General features: G+C 41.7%; 1 protein-coding gene across 6 annotated transcripts in view; it reads right to left on the bottom strand.

Moving 5' to 3' along the window:
* Window positions 1-17730, bottom strand: part of WDR17 (WD repeat domain 17) — a 74333-nt gene that overhangs the window by 3205 nt on the left and 53398 nt on the right. For 3 of the 6 annotated variants that reach the window (XM_032784397.2, XM_032784392.2, XM_032784393.2), the window contains 7 exons: window positions 16875-16974; window positions 15594-15733; window positions 10413-10433; window positions 8817-8928; window positions 7607-7748; window positions 7400-7502; window positions 812-913 (listed from right to left, as the gene is read on the bottom strand). In XM_032784397.2, coding sequence (XP_032640288.1) covers window positions 812-913; window positions 7400-7502; window positions 7607-7748; window positions 8817-8928; window positions 10413-10433; window positions 15594-15733; window positions 16875-16974 — 720 coding nt within the window. Of the gene's footprint in view, window positions 1-811; window positions 914-7399; window positions 7503-7606; window positions 7749-8816; window positions 8956-10412; window positions 10434-15593; window positions 15734-16874; window positions 16975-17730 lie in introns of those variants that run through there. The other 3 variants (XM_032784400.2, XM_032784399.2, XM_032784394.2) reach the window with 3 other exon arrangements.

Below are 17730 nucleotides of genomic sequence, written 5' to 3'. Positions count from 1 at the left end.
GATTTAGCACAATACCTGAAACAACCTTGTCTTGTCTGAGTACATATGGAAACAGGAATTTTCAGAAAACTAACACTGCACCTAATTTTACATAAACCAAAGCAAGAATCGAGACAGCTTTTCGGTTTACTCAGTCCCTGATTCTACAAGCATGCATGTACTTATGTTTAAGCATATATACAGAGCCATTTGACTTTATTGGGACATCTCATGTGCTTATGTGCTTTGTTGGATTGGAGCATAAAAAGCTATGAGGTCAGATTGTGGTGGATTTTATAGGTCTTGCAGGGTCAGTCTAAAGAAATACAGCTTTAGAGGGTCCTTGTTCTGACCCCTACATGGATTCTGTGAGTCCCAGGACGCCTCAAAGCTTGATGTCTTAAGTATCACAAATAGATTATTACTGAGCTATTTTTCCTTAGCTTCTTGTTTCTCTTATAAAATTCTCTTGTTATTTCCCAAATCAATTTCAGTCAAATAAAATTATAAAGTACAATTGATAACTTATGATAAAGCAAGGAGAAGATCTAGAATATCTATCTACTTATAAAAAACAATCTTTTCTTTCAGGACCACACAGTTAGACTGAGGCCCAAATTCTGCTTTCAGGTTGACCTTGTGCCTGTGCGATGCAGGAAGCCAATGGAGCTCTGGGTGAGCATATGAGTAAATCCACATGAGCTCATTGCAGGAATGGGACTTTAGATTCATAAGCTTCTGGGGGCAGGGGCTCTCTCTTACTATGTATCATAATCCCGACCAAGGCTCCGGGGTGATATTGCAATGCAAGTAGGTATATAATTAATATTACCTTGTGTATTCATAAAGTGCAGGTACAATGCTAGCATACTGTCTTCTAATAGCAAGTAAAGCACCAGCATAACCGGACAATATCAGCAGCTCATTCCGAACTCTAAAAATAGAAAAGGATCAAAAGTAATCAGAGTTTTCAATCATCTGTAGAAACTTTAAACAGACTATTACTCTACTAAATAATTTAAAATATTGCTGGATATGTGAATTTCTGTAGGGAATGTGTCTGCTGCCTGGTTGATTACTTTTAAGTTCTAAACCAGAGAACTGTAAACTACACTTCATCTGCTCAACACTGATTCCATTTATTGATTTTTATTTTTTCTTGTGCTTCAGAATAAAAAGTGCCACACATGGACTCTGAGCATTTTCAGTTATTTAAAATAAACTCAAGTACAGATTTCAGCCAGCTCACTCCTTTCAGCAGGCTGCAGCTCCACATACAAACAATATCATCCCCACATATTAGCCAGTACTTCAGTCTTCTCCTCAAAAGCAGGGGCCATGGTTACAGGGCAAGTTGCACTTTAGATCCCTTTTAGTTCCTCTTGGTTCATCCCTTCGGTGACAGGCCTGGCTCCCCTGCACCTGTCTCCAGGGTGGAATCCAGTGTTCCAATCACTTTGGAACTGGATCTCTGGATTGCAGCATCTGTTTCTCAAGAGTGTTAACATGACAGGGTCAACTGGGTTTGGCACTTGTAAACCCTTTACTTCCAGGAGCCTGCAACAGCAGCCAATAAAAGTGATAAAAACTGCTTCTTCGAAAGAAAGCATAACATTTTCATTCACTCAAAAGGTACAGATTATGCAGAGCAAAGTGTAAAAACGAAGGGCTAAATGTCTATTTCCCCTTACCTAGATCTTAACATTTCCTTACAAGCTTTGATAAATTCATTAATCTCTGAGTTAGGAGAAAAACCCTGCTTGCTGCAGCTTCTCTCTCTCTCTATCAGAGACTCTCCACCAGGCAGCCTTTGATATCTCACATCTCCCCTTCTTTGTTCCACCAGGGTCTTTCACACCAGTGTTGTTCAATGACGAGTCCGTGGACCAATGCCAGTCCCTAAAATCTCCCTGGCACAGTTTAGAAAGGGCGCAAGATGGTCCCTGGCATCAAAAAGGTTGAGAAACGCTGTTTTAGAGTATGTCTACACTACAGTAAACTCCTGAGGCTCAGGCTGTGGGACCCTCCTGCCTTGCAGGGTCCCAGACCCCATGCTCCATTCTGAGCCTGAACATCTACCACTGCAATTTTATAGCCCCGCAGCCCAAGCCCTGCACGCCTGTCAGCTGCCACAGGCCAGCTGTGCATGTCTGATTGCAGCATAGACAAACTCTTAAAGGTTTAGTATCCCCTTTGATTGTAGGCTAAGATCTGGGAAATGTAATCCTGGCTAGCCTGGATCGAGGTGTACAGGGCCATTCCCCAATTAATAGCCTCTCCCATTATTCCCTTAAGGAGCCTTTTCTCTGTCATTGTTTTGTTTCCTATTTGCTTCCCCCCACAAAAGCCTCCTCCGATTTTATGCAGTCAGGCACGATAATGTCAATTAGGCAAACTGAATGCATTATATCATATATATAACCAGTAATAAAAAACTCCCTCATTATCTAAACCAGGCAAAACATTTAGGCTTTGTCTACACTACGCTGCTTTTAGCGACGCGGCTGTGTCACTAAAAATCGGGCAGTGTAAACACTGTTTGTCGGCACTTTTGCCATAAAATACTTCCACCTCTAGGAACGAGGTTCACGTTGTCGACAGGAGAGCACTTCTGCCAACAATCAGCTGTTTACACTACCACTTGCAGCTGCAACTTTTGTCTTGGGGGGGCGGGGGGGGAGGCTTTTTAAGCACTTGTGAAAGACAATTGGCAGTGTAGACAAAGCCTAGGCACTGCAGCATACTCCTTAAGGCCTTGTCTACACTTGCAAGTTGCAGCGCTGGTGAGGGGGTTACAGCGCTGCAACTTAGCAGGTGTCTACACTTAAAAGCTCAGCCAGCGCGCACCTCTCCCGTTTTGCAGCGCGCTGTACATCTGTCGCTTCCGGTGTAGCGAGACCACGCGGTGAGCAGCGCTGTCATCAGGTGGACACTACACAACCGTTTAATTGCCTCCAGGGTATATAGGACTATCCCAGCATCCTTTTCATGCCTGTCTCATGCATGCTTAGCACTCCACTGCTCTGGCTAAGCCTGAAGGAGGAGAGCGGGCTTGCTGGAGCCCGCGGGAGATCCGGGCTTCGGTTGCCGCGCCCGCGGAGACGGGCGCTGCGGTTGCCTAGCGCCTCCGAGAGCGGGAGCTTGCTGGACTCCGCCGGGAGAGCGGGCTGCCGGGCTGCCCGCTCTCGGCCGGGAAGCGGGGCTTGCTGAGCTGCCGGCCGGAGAGCGGCCGCGGGGTTTGCCGCGCTCCGGCCGTGAGAGCGCGCCTTTATAGAAGCTGAGTAGATCAGTTCACTTTGGCCTTTACTGTTTACATGGGAAGAAAGGACAAAAACAGATATCAGGCTACACACTGATTGATTTGAGTTCATTTTCCATGAAACTGAATACAAGTATATATATCAAGAAAAAAGAGGAATAATAACAAAGGACAATAGCATATGGATAGCAGGCGTAATTAGTTTCTACTTGATGCTAGTATAAAACACTACTGCAGTGTGTGTTTTGAAATCATAAAAATCGATAGAATTATAGCTGAAATCCCATCTGGGAATATAAGCAGAAATCTTATAAATCTAGCAGAAAACAACCTACAAGATCCATTTCAGGAGGCTGTTCCTAGAACTAATGAAATGGATGTTTAAATATAGTTATAATCAGACCCCACCACATACACTAGTGGCACATAATACAAATATACACATTGACACGGGATCAGTCTCCCTGACCTCCACTATAGAAGAAAACAAAACCTAGTAATATGGAAAAAAAGAAAGAAAATTAATATTTGAAAACAAACAAAAGGGCTATCAAATTTGTTAAAATGCAATAATAAAAAAGTCATACAGATCCACCAAAGATACGCACAAAGAAGCTGCCCTATGAAAAGAGGAATAATCACCATAACCCCCACTTATCGTGACCCTGTTTATGTACTGAATTTAATAAAAAGGTCTGTCTTTTATTCACGTTATATACAGAGAACTGTACATGTACTACAAGTAAAAAATAGAACTGCAAATCAATGAAACCACTGCAGGTAACTGCTGGAGCAATGCTCTTAACTGCAGTGAAAAGGCACCCAACAATTACTGTTGGCTTCAGCCTCAAAGTGCTCCTTTAGGGCATTCCCCTAATCCTTGAAGCACTGGCTGGCCTCCTATCCCCCTGCGCTCGCTGTGCAAATCAGCCCAGGCTTGAACCTCGGAGGTCCATTCGTCAAGAAAGGTTTCACCTTCCCCTCACAAATATTATGGAGATACAGCAATGGTATAATCGCTGGACTCTCTGGAGCATAGTTCCATGATTCTGTGAGTACATTCATAGTTACCGAGTACAATCCCCCACGCTAAGCTTCCCGTTAGAGGACTTCTCCAATCTCCCTTTTAAACGGCAAAAGCATGCTCCACGGTCATTCTGCACCGGCTCAGCCTGTAGTTAACCGTCCTTGTCATCAAGCTCCCTGATACAGTTCATGACCAAGGCATTAACGGTAAGCGGGTCTCCAAGATCACAATGGGCATTTCGACCCCACCACTGTGAATCTACGGTCTGGAAAAAAGTCCCTGCCTGCAGCTTCCTGAACAGGCACTGTTCCGAAAGATCGTGCACACTGCCCCTTTCCAGCCACCGTTAATGTCAGTGAAACCCCACTGTATTCCACAAGCGCCTGGAGAACCATTGAAAATACCCCTTCTGATAATGTACTCGGATGTCAGGTGGTGGTGCCAGAAGGAATATGCGTCCCATCTATTGCCCTCCACAGTTAGGAAACCCATTTGGCAAAGCCATCCACAATGTCCTGCACATTCCCAGAGTCACGGTCGTCGAACAGATGCATAATGGCCCCTGCAACTTGCATCACCACATATCCAACGGTTGACTTTCCACACCAAACTGTTTGCGACCGATCGGTGCTGTCTGAGTTGCCATCCAGACTGCAATAGCCACCCGCTCTCCAAAGCGCAGTTCTCAGTCTCATGTCCTGTGCTGCAGGTTTGGGTGAGCTCAGCACACAGTCCCATGAAAGTGGCTTTTCGCATCCTAAATCTGCAGCCATGCTCGTCATCCCAGACTTGCAGGACGATGTGATCCCACCACTCGAGTACTTTTCCCGAGCCCAAAGTGGCGTTCCACGCGCAGAGCACTGCCGTCTGCGACAAGCAATTACTGTCGCAGACGTCACGACATCTATTTACATCTGAGCTCTCACTGTCACTTTGGAGCATAAGAAATAAGTCAAGCCAACGGGATGTGCTGGCACATCATCAGCAACATCCTAAGCAGCTCGGACTCCATTCTTACTGAAATCACACGCGCAGAATCAAATGGCACCAAACGCTGAAAGGGAAGCGATGCACCACGGTCGTTGGAACAGGAAGCGGAATGACCCGCACCCTTCCGTCCCTCCCACAACCCCCAGCAGCAAATTGGGACGAGGGCTCTGTGATGCTGCCCACAATCACCACTCACAACAGCGCTGCAACTGGTGCAAGTGTGACACGACTCGCAGCGCTGGTCGCTGTCAGTGTGGACACACTGCAGCGCTGGCCGTACACAGCTGTACGACCACAGCTGTAACGGCCAGCGCTGCAAAACTGTAAGTGTAGACAAGGCCTAAGTCCTTAAATCCAGGCATTTGAGACCAGCAGCAGAAGAGAATATCAGAGCTCTGGGGCTCTTATGGAGAATGCTCTCTCTCTTATGCAGAGGAGGATTTACGATCAGTGTCTCTGGTGATCATGATTGCAACAGTAGCTTTGTCTACACTGGCAAGTGAATGACAAAACTTTTGTTGTTCAAAGGTGTTAAGAAAACATCCCTCCGACAAAAGTTTTGTTGAGGAAAAGCATGGTGTGAAGAGTGCTTTGTTAGCAGGAGCACTCTCCTGCTGACAAAGCTACTGCCACTCATTGGGGTGGAAGTTTTTTGTAGGCAGGAAAGCACTCTTGCTAACAAAAAGCAGCTACACTGCGTGCGCGCCTTTTAGCAGCACAGCTTCTAGCACACAGTGTAGTGCGTAGTGTAGTCAAAGCCAGTGTATTATGAAGATAGAGGTGCTCAACTACACTCTAGCCATTTAAGGCTTTATAAATTCAAGCCAACACCTTAAAATCTATCTGCAGAGCCACGTGCTCTCTAGAGAACGGCCTAATTATCAACCAGACAGCTATCTTCTGCACCAGTTCCAGCTGCCTATTAAATTTAAGATGTATCTCCCACAGAGTGCACTGGGATAGTCTAACCTTGCAGTGACACAGGCATGAATGATAGTAGATATATCTGAATTTAAAAGAGTAGGTCCTACTCATCTGGCCAGAGGTAGATAGTAAAACACCTTTTTGATTATGACAGTCACTTCTAAATGCAGTTAATTTAACAATGGCAGCTGAACACCCTTGCTTTTTGGTGCAAATAAAATATCCACTAACTCTTTGGGTTGTTTCTCTCAACCTACCAGCATCACCTGTCTTGCCTGGATTGAGTCTCAGCCAGCTTGCTCTCATCCATGCCTCAATTTCATCTATACACTGCATTAGTCTCTCAACAGCTCCAGCTTGGTCATTTGAATTGGAGACATAAAACTTAAGGTCATTAGCCTGAAAATTATGCCATCTGAGTCTCTTCACTAACCCCTTGAATAGGCCAGATATACACATTGATACAAGAGGGGCAATAAGATGGAATCCTGCAGGACCCTACATGATTGCCCATTACAACTCTTTGGGTCTTCTCAGCTAGAAAAAGCGATCTCCACCCAGCTATTTCTGCCTGAGACAAAAGATGGGTCAGCAACACTTCATGATCAGCAGTTTTAAAGGCAGCTGACATATCTAAAAGTCAGCAAGAATACCTGACCGTTGTCACCACAAAGGGAAAATTAAATGCAAAAGTGCAGCCTGTGTACTAAACCCAGGTTTATGCCCATTTTGACTAGTGTCAAGGAGTTCCGAGGAAGCTAGATACTTTGATAGTGGTCTCACCACAACCTTCTCGATAACTACCCAAAATAGGGAATGCACAGGCTGTGGCCTGAAGTTCTCACACCACCACACATCAATTCAGTGAAACTCAACCAGAAAAGATCTTGCATTTGTCCCTTCAAGATCCTGCTCTGCTACTACAGATGCAGATAGGCTAGCATGAATCTGAATTTAGGACGTAACCTTCAGTCCCAACATTTACAAAACACCCATTGGCTCAAAGGAAGTTTGCCCATGTTAGGGCTGATGGATTAGATCATATAGTTGTATTTGTTATTTTTATTCAGATGGGTAAGCTGAGAGCTATGTTGTAAAGATATCCAAGTGATTGCTAGCTGCAGGAAAGAAGTAGAACACATGACTGAAAACAAGGAGAAAGAGTAATCTTTAAAAAAAGAGGGAAGGCTCAGTTTTATAGTCATGGGAAACATACTCACTCACTACATTTATGCAGCACTAATCTTTCAGTGCGTATATAGCTTAGAAGATCAAGAAAGGGACACACTGAATCCAAAGTCCAATCTGAGCTACTAATTTGTTCTGTTGAAAAATACAAACAAAAAATGAAAATGGTAAATACCAATGCAGAAAGAAGCCAAACAAATGACTACATTTAGATCAGGTTCTTCCATTCACAAGCCTACCTTTAATATATTGAATGCCAATAGGAAGGGCTTTTTCTGGTTCTGTACTTAACAAATAGTATTTTATGGTTTCAAATATGTCTCCATTTGCTTGAGCAGTCTCTGCTAGCTGCATACATTCTTCTACACCTGGTAGATTACACTGGAAAACAAAGGTTTTACACAAGAAATAAATAGTTTTGTTTGAACGTGGTAAGGTTCAAGAAACTATGGAAGTTCTCATAAAGCATAACAAAAACAGATTTTCTCTGATATGAAGAAAAAATCATTCTCTTTATCTAAAGGTAATAAAGATTTTTTCACAGACATGTATCACTAGAAGAGTTCACTCTGATTCCCTCTATAGGGATTCACGCTGGTAAAGTCAGTATGCCAAATGTCTGGTGAATGTCAGCTTTGGCATCTAAGAACTTTGTGCGGTCTTTCTGTGGCAAACCCATTGTTTAAGAAGTCACTAGATGAGCAGTTCGCGTCAAAAGTAAAGCAGTCAGAAGAAGGAGACTCTTCCAGGCTACGGAGGAAGTCTCCCAGGCAAAGAAGCCAGTGGGCACCAGATGCAGTACCACAGAGATCAGGGTAGTGGGGGAAGGAGGAATTCTTTAATATGACTTCAGAGAGAAGGGGACTAGAAGCCCTATTTACAAGTGACTCTTATGACCATGAGCAATTGGAAACATTCTACCCTGGGCGGAATCCAGATTCTTATAGACAGAGGATCTGGCCTTAGTTTGCTACTGCACACATAATAAGAACCGCCAACCTCTTACCATCAGCAGATTTCCAAGTGCTTTATAGAGGAGGTAAATCTCATTATTCTCATTTTATAAATGTGGAAACTGAGACACAGAGAAGTGACCGTGATTTACCCACAGTCACCCAGCAGGCCAGCAGCAGAGCTGGGAATAGAACCTATGTCTCCTGAGTCCCAGTCCAGTCTGATGGTCACTACATCAAACTGCCTTTATAACATACCAGAAACCAAATACACATTTCTTATTGTGCACAAACTGATGGTAAAAGCCTCATGCTGATTAAACACAGAACAAAAATGGATATGAGAGATGATAATACAAAATACTATTAATATAGAAAATAATATTCATAAGTGTTATGAATTTATCTACATATTAAGAAACAAATCAATACATAACCTCATTTTACTATTCAAGTAAAGGTTTTTTTTTAATTAATAAAGGTCCCTTAAATGTACCTTTTCATGTAGGTCATTTATCTCTGCTGTGGATCCAGGATAGAAAGCACATAGCTTTACTAACTGCAGTTCATTATTGGGAGTCATCATGAGAAGATCTGCTGCCAAGTCCCTGTGCAAACAGAAAATATGGCAGTCACTCTCAACGACATGTAATGGTGGAGATGCAGTGTCAGAGGCAGGACTGTTTCTTTACACTCGCCTTTCCTCTTACACTGAAGAAATATGTGTTGTTGCTGGGGAAATGGAAAAGGGGGAATCAGTCCAGTAATAACAGCTTATGAGGAGAGAACTGCCTCTTTTTGCCCTAGTTCAACTCCACGAAGTTGGTAAGGTGCAAAGCTCCCAGAACTTCATGAAATCAACATTAGTCAGCACTACAACCCACTGAAAAGTGTCTTGTAATTACAAGATGGGATTTCAAAACACAGAGCAAGGATACATTTTCAGCCCACTGCAGATGGATTTGCCATTTATGAGAATCTCACTGCTGAAAATACATCCTCTATTATTTTTACTTCATCTCATGTAAACCAAAAGCTCATAGGGAATATTTATTTAAGAAATAATTAACACCGCAATATTTTTAAACAGTTATTTTATTTAGTGCCCAATACTTCCTTATCCTGGCTCCTGCTCTTTCCCCAGTGTTCTGTGCCTATTCCTTGCACCACTACAAGCACCAAATAGGCACTACTCCAGGTTTGAACAACACTTCACTTGTTACCCAGGGAATGTAGCTGTTAGCCATAAAATTTAGCCTCTTCATCAGCACAGCTATGTCTAACTGATGTTCCTGAGTCTACGATCCCCACATTTGTTTTGCCAGTAATTGCAATTATTCATTAATTAGGCCAGGACTGAATACACAGGAACGGAAGCAGGAGTGACACCTGTGGGAAATATGGGGAAAAGCACAATTTAGCCTCAAGCAAATGCAGACTGAGGCCATTCTCCACACACACACACACTTCCACAGAACATCAGATATATGTCTGGACTGTTACCATCAGCCAAAGAGCATAATGCACCTGGAGGTGAAGCAAGTGTGCCCTTCATTCCCTGCACTCTAACTCATATTGGAGAAAAGGGCCATTTTGTTCAAATGCTTCTCAAATGGGCTGCAATGCCTTCTTGTTGAATTTTGGCACTATATACTTTAATGGGAATAGGGAGGCTGGCATGTCCTAGTCATTATTCTGCCATTTTCTTATCACTCTCTTCCAGTGACGGGTGCTTTTTCTTTTTCCAGCTCTACTTGATTTAGAATAATTCCAATACCTTTAAGATAGAACCCTAAATGTGCATTCAGTTAAAAACAGAGAGACAAAGTGATACAAATCCCCATATTTTTATTCTTCTAGTTTGTTTACTCTTCATTTGCAGAGTTTATGTGGTCACTTGAAAATGTCAGTGAATTGTTGCTTTGCAAACAACTTCTGCCCATCTACCATTCTTCAAAATATTTATATACATATTTTATCAATACTAGAAAAAAAACAAAGAACATGGTTTAAGGTTATTTTTAGTCTATGCCAAAATCATAGAGCTTCAATGGATTTTTTAGAATCTCTCTCTTTAGAAACAACAAAGTACCTGTATCCAAGAGATGGAAAGCTAAAAGGAAGATATTGAAAAGTAATGAGCAAAAAAAAATTGTTTTGTTTACTAAATAGGGGACAAATTAATGAATAAACAGCACTACCACTCCAACGAGAATATAAATTTGGCTTTGGGAAACAGCAGCAGCAAATTATACCAACGGCTTGATTCTAACCCCCGTTGCAAAACTAAATCAACAAGCTATTTGGAATATCAGCTTGTGCCATTCAACATATAATAGCTAATTTTCCAAGATACACAGAAGCCATATCCAGAATACAACCTTTGTGGGATCCTGAAACGGCTTTCAAGATCAGTTCCTAAAAACTGTTTCCATAACATGGCTTTGCTGGCATGTACTGGCCTAAGCAGTTAGGGAAAAACTTTTTTAAAAAGTTGGTAGAAGTTAGTTGAGACCATACATTGAAAATAACTGTTTAAAACAAAGATTTCTGTCATCCAAAACTGTGTTACCTGAAATGTTTTTCAAGAACCAATCTTGAAAAGAAATTCAGGATCTAGCAAAAAATAGTGCAGCTGAGGCCAGTGAAGTAGGAGTTAAGCTTTCAATAAATAAATATTATTAGGATTCATCTAAGGGAAAGAAGTGCCATTTAGGAGTGGTAGGAGGTGATAGGCACAAACCAAAACAAAGCTGACATTATCAAACATTCAAAATAATTTCCCCAATATATTTTGTGTTTGTTTTTGAGAGAATACCACTGGACGAATGTATAGTAAAATGTTCCATCAATAACCTATTTCATTATCAGTTAATCAGGGATCTTCCAGTATTCTGAGAAATGCACTATAGCAAAATAAGAGTGTTTCAGAATAGTGGGTATTTCTAAATTTAGATTGGGTTATGGAAAAGTAAAGATTTCTAATGGTAAAGGGAGTTCCATATATATTAGAGAATCCAGGATTTCTGCTTCTCTCTATAATGAGTATAGCATAGGTACACCTCTACCCCCGATATAACACGAATTCGGATATAACGCGGTAAAGCAGCACTTCAGAGGGTGGGACCATGCGCTCCGTCGGATCAAAGCAAGTTCGATATAACGCAGTTTCACCTATAACGCGGTAAGATATTTTGGCTCCCACGGACAGTGTTATATCAGGGTAGAGGTGTATTTACTATTGCTATTTTGAAGTATCTAAAAGGGGTGGTGAAGTGTGTCGCAGCAGTCTCTGGCTAAAAATTGGTGCAACAACTGTAAGTCTGAACACTGAGTTTACAAAGACTATACAATGTACACACAACTGTTGTCCCAGGAATATTACAAGCACTGGTTGTATTAACTGGGATGAGGTCTTTAGCTCAATGCAATGGTTTCTTCTAATGGTCTGTCTATATGAATAATTGGATGTGGCAACATGGGGTGTGAATCTACCCTGCTACCCTTCTTTTGTTTAACTGTTCCTGTGCACCCTGCTGACATGCATTAACAGTTTGTTAGAATGCTTTCAGCTAATTCCATTTCAAAGTAGACTAGATCAAAGTGGGCTAATGAACTGCTAATGTGAATCATCAGGGTCAGGGCTGGCTCTAGGCACCAGCCAAGCAAGCTCGTGCTTGGGGCAGCAGATTCTAAAGGGCGGCATTCCGTCCAATCCTAGGGCGGCAAGGCCACCCTTTTTTTCTTTTTTTTTGTTCGCTGCTCTGGCCGCCCTGTAGGGGGCAGCAGCACAGAGGATGGGAGCGCCCTACTGGGAGCCAGCTGCGCACTCTGTCTGCCCCAGCTGGTGCCAGGTCTGCAGCAACCCCGGCAGCCCACGTCCTTCCCTCCCCACTGACCGGAGCGGCGCAGAGCCCTCCCGGCAGGCGGCACAGCGGGAGGGGCCGAGTGGTGAGCACCCTGGCTGAAGGAAGCCCTGGCCACCTCCCTTCTCTCTCTCCCCTCCACTCCCTCCCTTTTCCCCCTGTTAGCCGGGGTGCGCACTCCAGTGCCCGGGGCACGTTTGCAGTGCAGGGAGTCCCACTAGCCGAATGTTTGCACCCTGGCTCCGGCCGCCCTGCAGGTTTTTTGCTATTTTTTTTTTGCTTCGCTGCTCCAGCCACCCCGCAGGTTTGTTTGTTTTTTATTTTATTTTTTTTTGCTTGGGGCAGCAAAAAAGCCAGAACCAGCCCTGATCAGGGTACATACAAAAAGAACGAGGAATACTCGTGGCACCTTAGAGACTAACACATTTATTTGAGCATAAGCTTTCGTGGGCTAAGACCCCTTCATCGGATGCATGCAGTGGAAAATACAGTAAGAAGATATATATACACACAGAGAACATGAAAAAATGGGTGTTGCCATACCAACTGTAACGAGAGTAATTAATTACGGTGAACTATTATCCGCAGGAGAAAGAAAATGTGTAGTGATAATCAGGATGGCCCATTTCCAACAGTTGACAAGAAGGTTTGAGTAATAGTAGGGGAAAAAATTAGCAGGGGGAAACAGTTTTTACTTTGTATAATGACCATGCTAATTTTTCCCCCTCCTGTTACTCACACCTTCTTATCAACTGTTGGAAATGGGCTATTTTTTTTTTCTCCTGCTGATAACAGGTCACCTAATAGCTCACCATAATTAAATACTCTTGTCATAGCTTTCCTACTCAGATCTGAACCTTAGAGATCAGAACATAAGGTGCTAGCATGAAACCTCCAAGCTTAATTACCAGCTTAGATCTGACATCGCTGCCACCAGACAGGAATTCCAGTGCCTGCCTCACTTTGGTCTCCCCAAAACCTTCCCGGGGGACCCCAAGACTCAGATGCCCTGAGTCTCACAACAAAGGGAAATAACCCACTTCCCTTCTCCCTCTTTACCTCCTCCCAGTCTTCCCCTCCCTGGGTTACCCTGGAAGATTACTGTACTTAAACTCCTTGAATTACAAAACAGAGAGGACAATTCACCTTCCCCCCTCCTTCTTTTCCCTCCCACCAATTCCCTGGTGAGCTGCAGGCTCAATCCCCCTGAGCCCCCACTAGGAAAAAATCCAACAGGTCTTAAAAAGAAAGCTTTATATAAAAAGAAAGAAAAAGACATAAAAATGGTCTCTGTATCAAGTTGACAATGTACAGGGTCAATTGCTTAAAAGAAAACATGAATAAACAGCCTTATTCAAAAAGAATACAATTTAAAACATTCCAGCAACTACACATATGTAAATACAAACAAAACAATATAAGCCTATTGTTTTTCTACCTTTGTACTCACAATTTGGAAACAGAAGATTAGAAAACCTGAAGGCAGAGAGATCCTCTCTCAGAGCTGAGAGAGCACTAGAACAGAAAAAAGAACACACACCCAAAAACTTCCCTCCCTGAGCTTTGAAAAATTCAGTTTCCTGATTGGTCCTCTGGTCAGGTGTTTGGTTCCCTTTGTTAACCCTTTACAGGTAAAAGAAACATTAACCCTTAGCTATCTGTTTATGACAACTCTCATTACAGTTGGTATGGCAACACCCATTTTTTCATGTTCTCTGTGTATATATATCTTCCTACTGTATTTTCCACCGCATACATCCGAAGAAGTGGGTTTTAGCCCAGGAAAGCTTATGCTCAAATAAATCTGTTAGTCTCTAAGGTGCCACAAGGACTCCTGTTCTTTTTGCTGATACAGACTAACACTGCTGCCACTCTGAAACCTGTCATCAGGGTACATACAGTTAGACCTCAGCAAGTGAGTGCAGAATAGATTCACAGCCTCAGCTTTGTAGCAGTCTAACTGTTTGTGCAGACAACCCCTAAGTGTGCATGAGAAAGTTACAAGTGTTAGAATTGTACCATTTCATCTGTCTTCCTAATTCTGTCTGCTGTGTTGCCTTATCACAATTTACACAAAAGCAACTGTGCCCACAATGATGGTGTGTCCTACAGAATAAGAATCACCAGGAATCTCAGAATGCAGAGATTCAACTATTATCTGATGTGTTGCCTGTGGACATGCCAGATCAGTTTTGTCAAAATTTTTGCTGTGCTGACATGCCAAGCCATTGTAAACACAAGAGCCATAAACCAATCATTTTATGCAATCAATGTTCCTGCAATGGTTTCCTTGGTTAAACTAGACCTACTCTTCTGTGGAAAGGAGCTCAACTAGGCTACTCTTGGTGTCTCTCTAACTGGGTGATCAAATACCAACTTTGACAGCAAAACTAAAAACTTAGATCCTTTTAAAAACAGATTGACTGTCCCACATTAATTCCTATTTCTCTAAACAGAATACAAACCCTAAAATCATGCCTAACGCTGTTCCTGCACATGGCATCATCTTTTTCTCCCATTATATGTTGTACTCTCTATCACAGAACAATAAGCCAAAATTGTACCCTCCCACAGTAAAACCAATGCATGGAGGACAATGTAATACAGGACCTTGTGAAACTTCCGCTGGATGACACAAAGACATGGCCTCTCCTGGGGGAAGTCAAACAGCAATTCTGTGGGATCTTAATAACTTCTCATCTCTCCTAGCTATATTTCCAGTGCCATACTAAATTACCCCTCTCCCTCCTGGGTGTTTATGCCTTACAATCATTTTAAATACCATATCATAATTTTTTATCGAAGCTACTGTTCACTCTTCACCTATGGATCATTTTTGGCCTTACTTCTTCCAAGTGACTTTTGTTAAGTTTCTTCTGCCAAGTGACTATTTTCACTCACTTTTATAAAACTAGTTTTAATTTCTTGATTTGGGGCAAGTGAAGAAGCTTTACCTGCTCAAATACAAGTTAAGAGTTTAGTAATCATTGTGGAAACACTGCATCTGCTTACTTATTTACAATATGTGTGTGTGTGTTTTCTGAGATTAATGAGGAATTAAGGAACATTTGGGTTCTTTATGCATTACCGGTCTGATACTGCTATTCTTGTTTAAGCAAAACTCCATCTGCCTTTAATAGGTTTGCCTGAATAAAAACTTTAGTATAAGGGCCTATATCTCATTTGGCATACTAGTTCTCTGCATTAAATGTTCCAGATCTCACCATCTCTACCTGGTGTATATTAAATGATATCTCAATTTGTATCTCATTTCTGTCTGAGTCTGTCTTATAGAGCTACAAAGGATTCCAAATGATAGCTTTATTCATATCATCTTATGGACTTCTGTCAGTTATAACAACTGTGTTTCGTTAGAAAAAGTCTTCTTTGGAGTAAGAAATTCTTACCATGTTGTTACTGTCATACATTTTCTTGCTAGTAACTCTAGAGCATAATGTGTTGCTTGCGCTCCACTTTCTCCTAAGACAGTACCCACACTGACTGCCAACTCCAGTTCATTTCCACGAATCAGGTTTGCCATGGCAAGCTTGCTCAATAAGAAAATCATATCAGTAAGTGACACAAGCACTTTTTAGGATTCACTGTGACTAGCATGTTACATTCATTTGTGAGATTGCGCTTTCTACAGAGTGACAAAACATGCATTAATTAAACTAAAACTTAAAAAGTTCTGCCTCTGAGAGGACTCAGTAATTGTCTACCACATATCTCTGTTTTTTTCATGAACAAAACTGTTTTCCTTTGGCCCAAACTCTAACATCATCTTTTGTCCTGCCAAATAGTCTAGAAAACAAATATAAATGAACATTGTTTCAATAGAACCTACTATTGTCAGTTCCCAGCACAGACTGCAGGGGTGGGAGAAGGCATGCTGCCCTCTGCTCCTGAGCCCAGGAGACTTCAGGGTGGAGGTATGAGCTTCCCCATCCTCATCCCACCCTCTCCTTGGGTAAAGAGCAGCTGAGGTGCACGGAGTGCAAAAGATAGCAGAGGCCACAAGACCTTTAAACACTTCTAGTTACGCTGTAACATAGGCACCACCTAATTGTCTGCTTTCTCTCCTCATCGCCCACTATCTTGGAATATATTTCTGCGCAGAGGCCAGAGTGGAAAAAGGACACAATGGTACAGCAATGGTGGAGCACCAGGACAGAGCAAGAGAGAGATGATGGTGATGGTTCAAAGTAAGGTAAATTAAAAAACAAATTAACCAAAAATAAATGTATTTTTAACATTTTGTGTATATGTTGTCTATTACTATTTGCCTGTTTTGCCTATTTAGAGTGCAAGTCTTGTATTTTCCTGTAAGTTTTCACACCATGTAGCACAATAAGATCCCTGGTCTTACTGGGGCAACACAGCAAATAGTAAACACTAATATTTCGAACTTATATTTATCCATATAATATTACATAAAATAATTTTTCTTTGCCTAAAAGTGATATTCTGGCCACAATGAAGTCAATGGGAGTTTTGTTATTGACCTTCATGGGGCCAGGACTTCACTCTATCAATGAAAATGAATAAAAAGTCATACTAAATGCAAATAATATATTTTTAAAATTACATAAATGTAGTCTGTTTTAGTAAATATGCTATGGCTTGCAATATGAACAATAACCTAATCTTGGTCTTCTCCTCTGTACAGAATAAAGAAAAAATATTACCTCAATATTCTCAACAGCTAGATGGCAACACGCTGCAAGCACCGCATGGCCATCCTGGAAATACCACTCTGCCAGTTCTTTACTGACTCTGTGGAGGAGTCTGTAACAACAAAACAGGAAATCTGCAAGAACGCTTCTAAAGTTAATAATGAAAGCACCTGCAATCTTTATAAGTAAGGGAACCGAATGCTGTTGAGCACACTCACAACTCAACCAGAGAAGTTACTGACTCACTCTGTTATGATTATTCATCTCATCAACAGCACTAGACTTCAGCAACATTATCAGACCAACCTATTTTTTGGATCCTGGATTTTGACTGCATCAAAGTGGAGGACTAGAACACAAATGTATATTTCCATGTTATTGTAAACCCCTTGGGGTGGAGACCATGTTTTTGTTCTGTGCTTGTAGGGAACCTAGCATGGTTCTGGTCCATGACTAGTGCTCCTCAAGTTATACAAACACTAGGGCTGTCAATTAATCGCAGTTAACTTATGCGATTAACTCAAAAAAATTAATCACGATTAATCGAAGCTTTAAACACACTATTAAACAATAGAATATCAATTGAAAGTAGAAGTAGGACTGAGTGGACTTGTAGGCTCTAAAGTTTTACATTGTTTTGGTTTTGAGTGCAGTTATGTAACAAAAATATCTACATTTAAGTTGCACCTTCACCATTAAGAGATTGCACTACAGTACTTGTATGAAGTGAATTGAAAAATACTATTTCTTTTGTTTATCATTTTACAGTGCAAATACTTGTAACCAAAAATAAATATAAAGTGAGCACTGTGAACTTTGTACTGTATTGTAACTGAAATCAATATATTTGAAAATGTAGAAAACATCC

Source organism: Chelonoidis abingdonii, chromosome 5 (assembly GCF_003597395.2).
Source record: "Chelonoidis abingdonii isolate Lonesome George chromosome 5, CheloAbing_2.0, whole genome shotgun sequence".
NCBI lineage: Eukaryota > Metazoa > Chordata > Testudines > Testudinidae > Chelonoidis > Chelonoidis abingdonii.
This window is presented reverse-complemented; position numbering and strand designations above follow the sequence as displayed.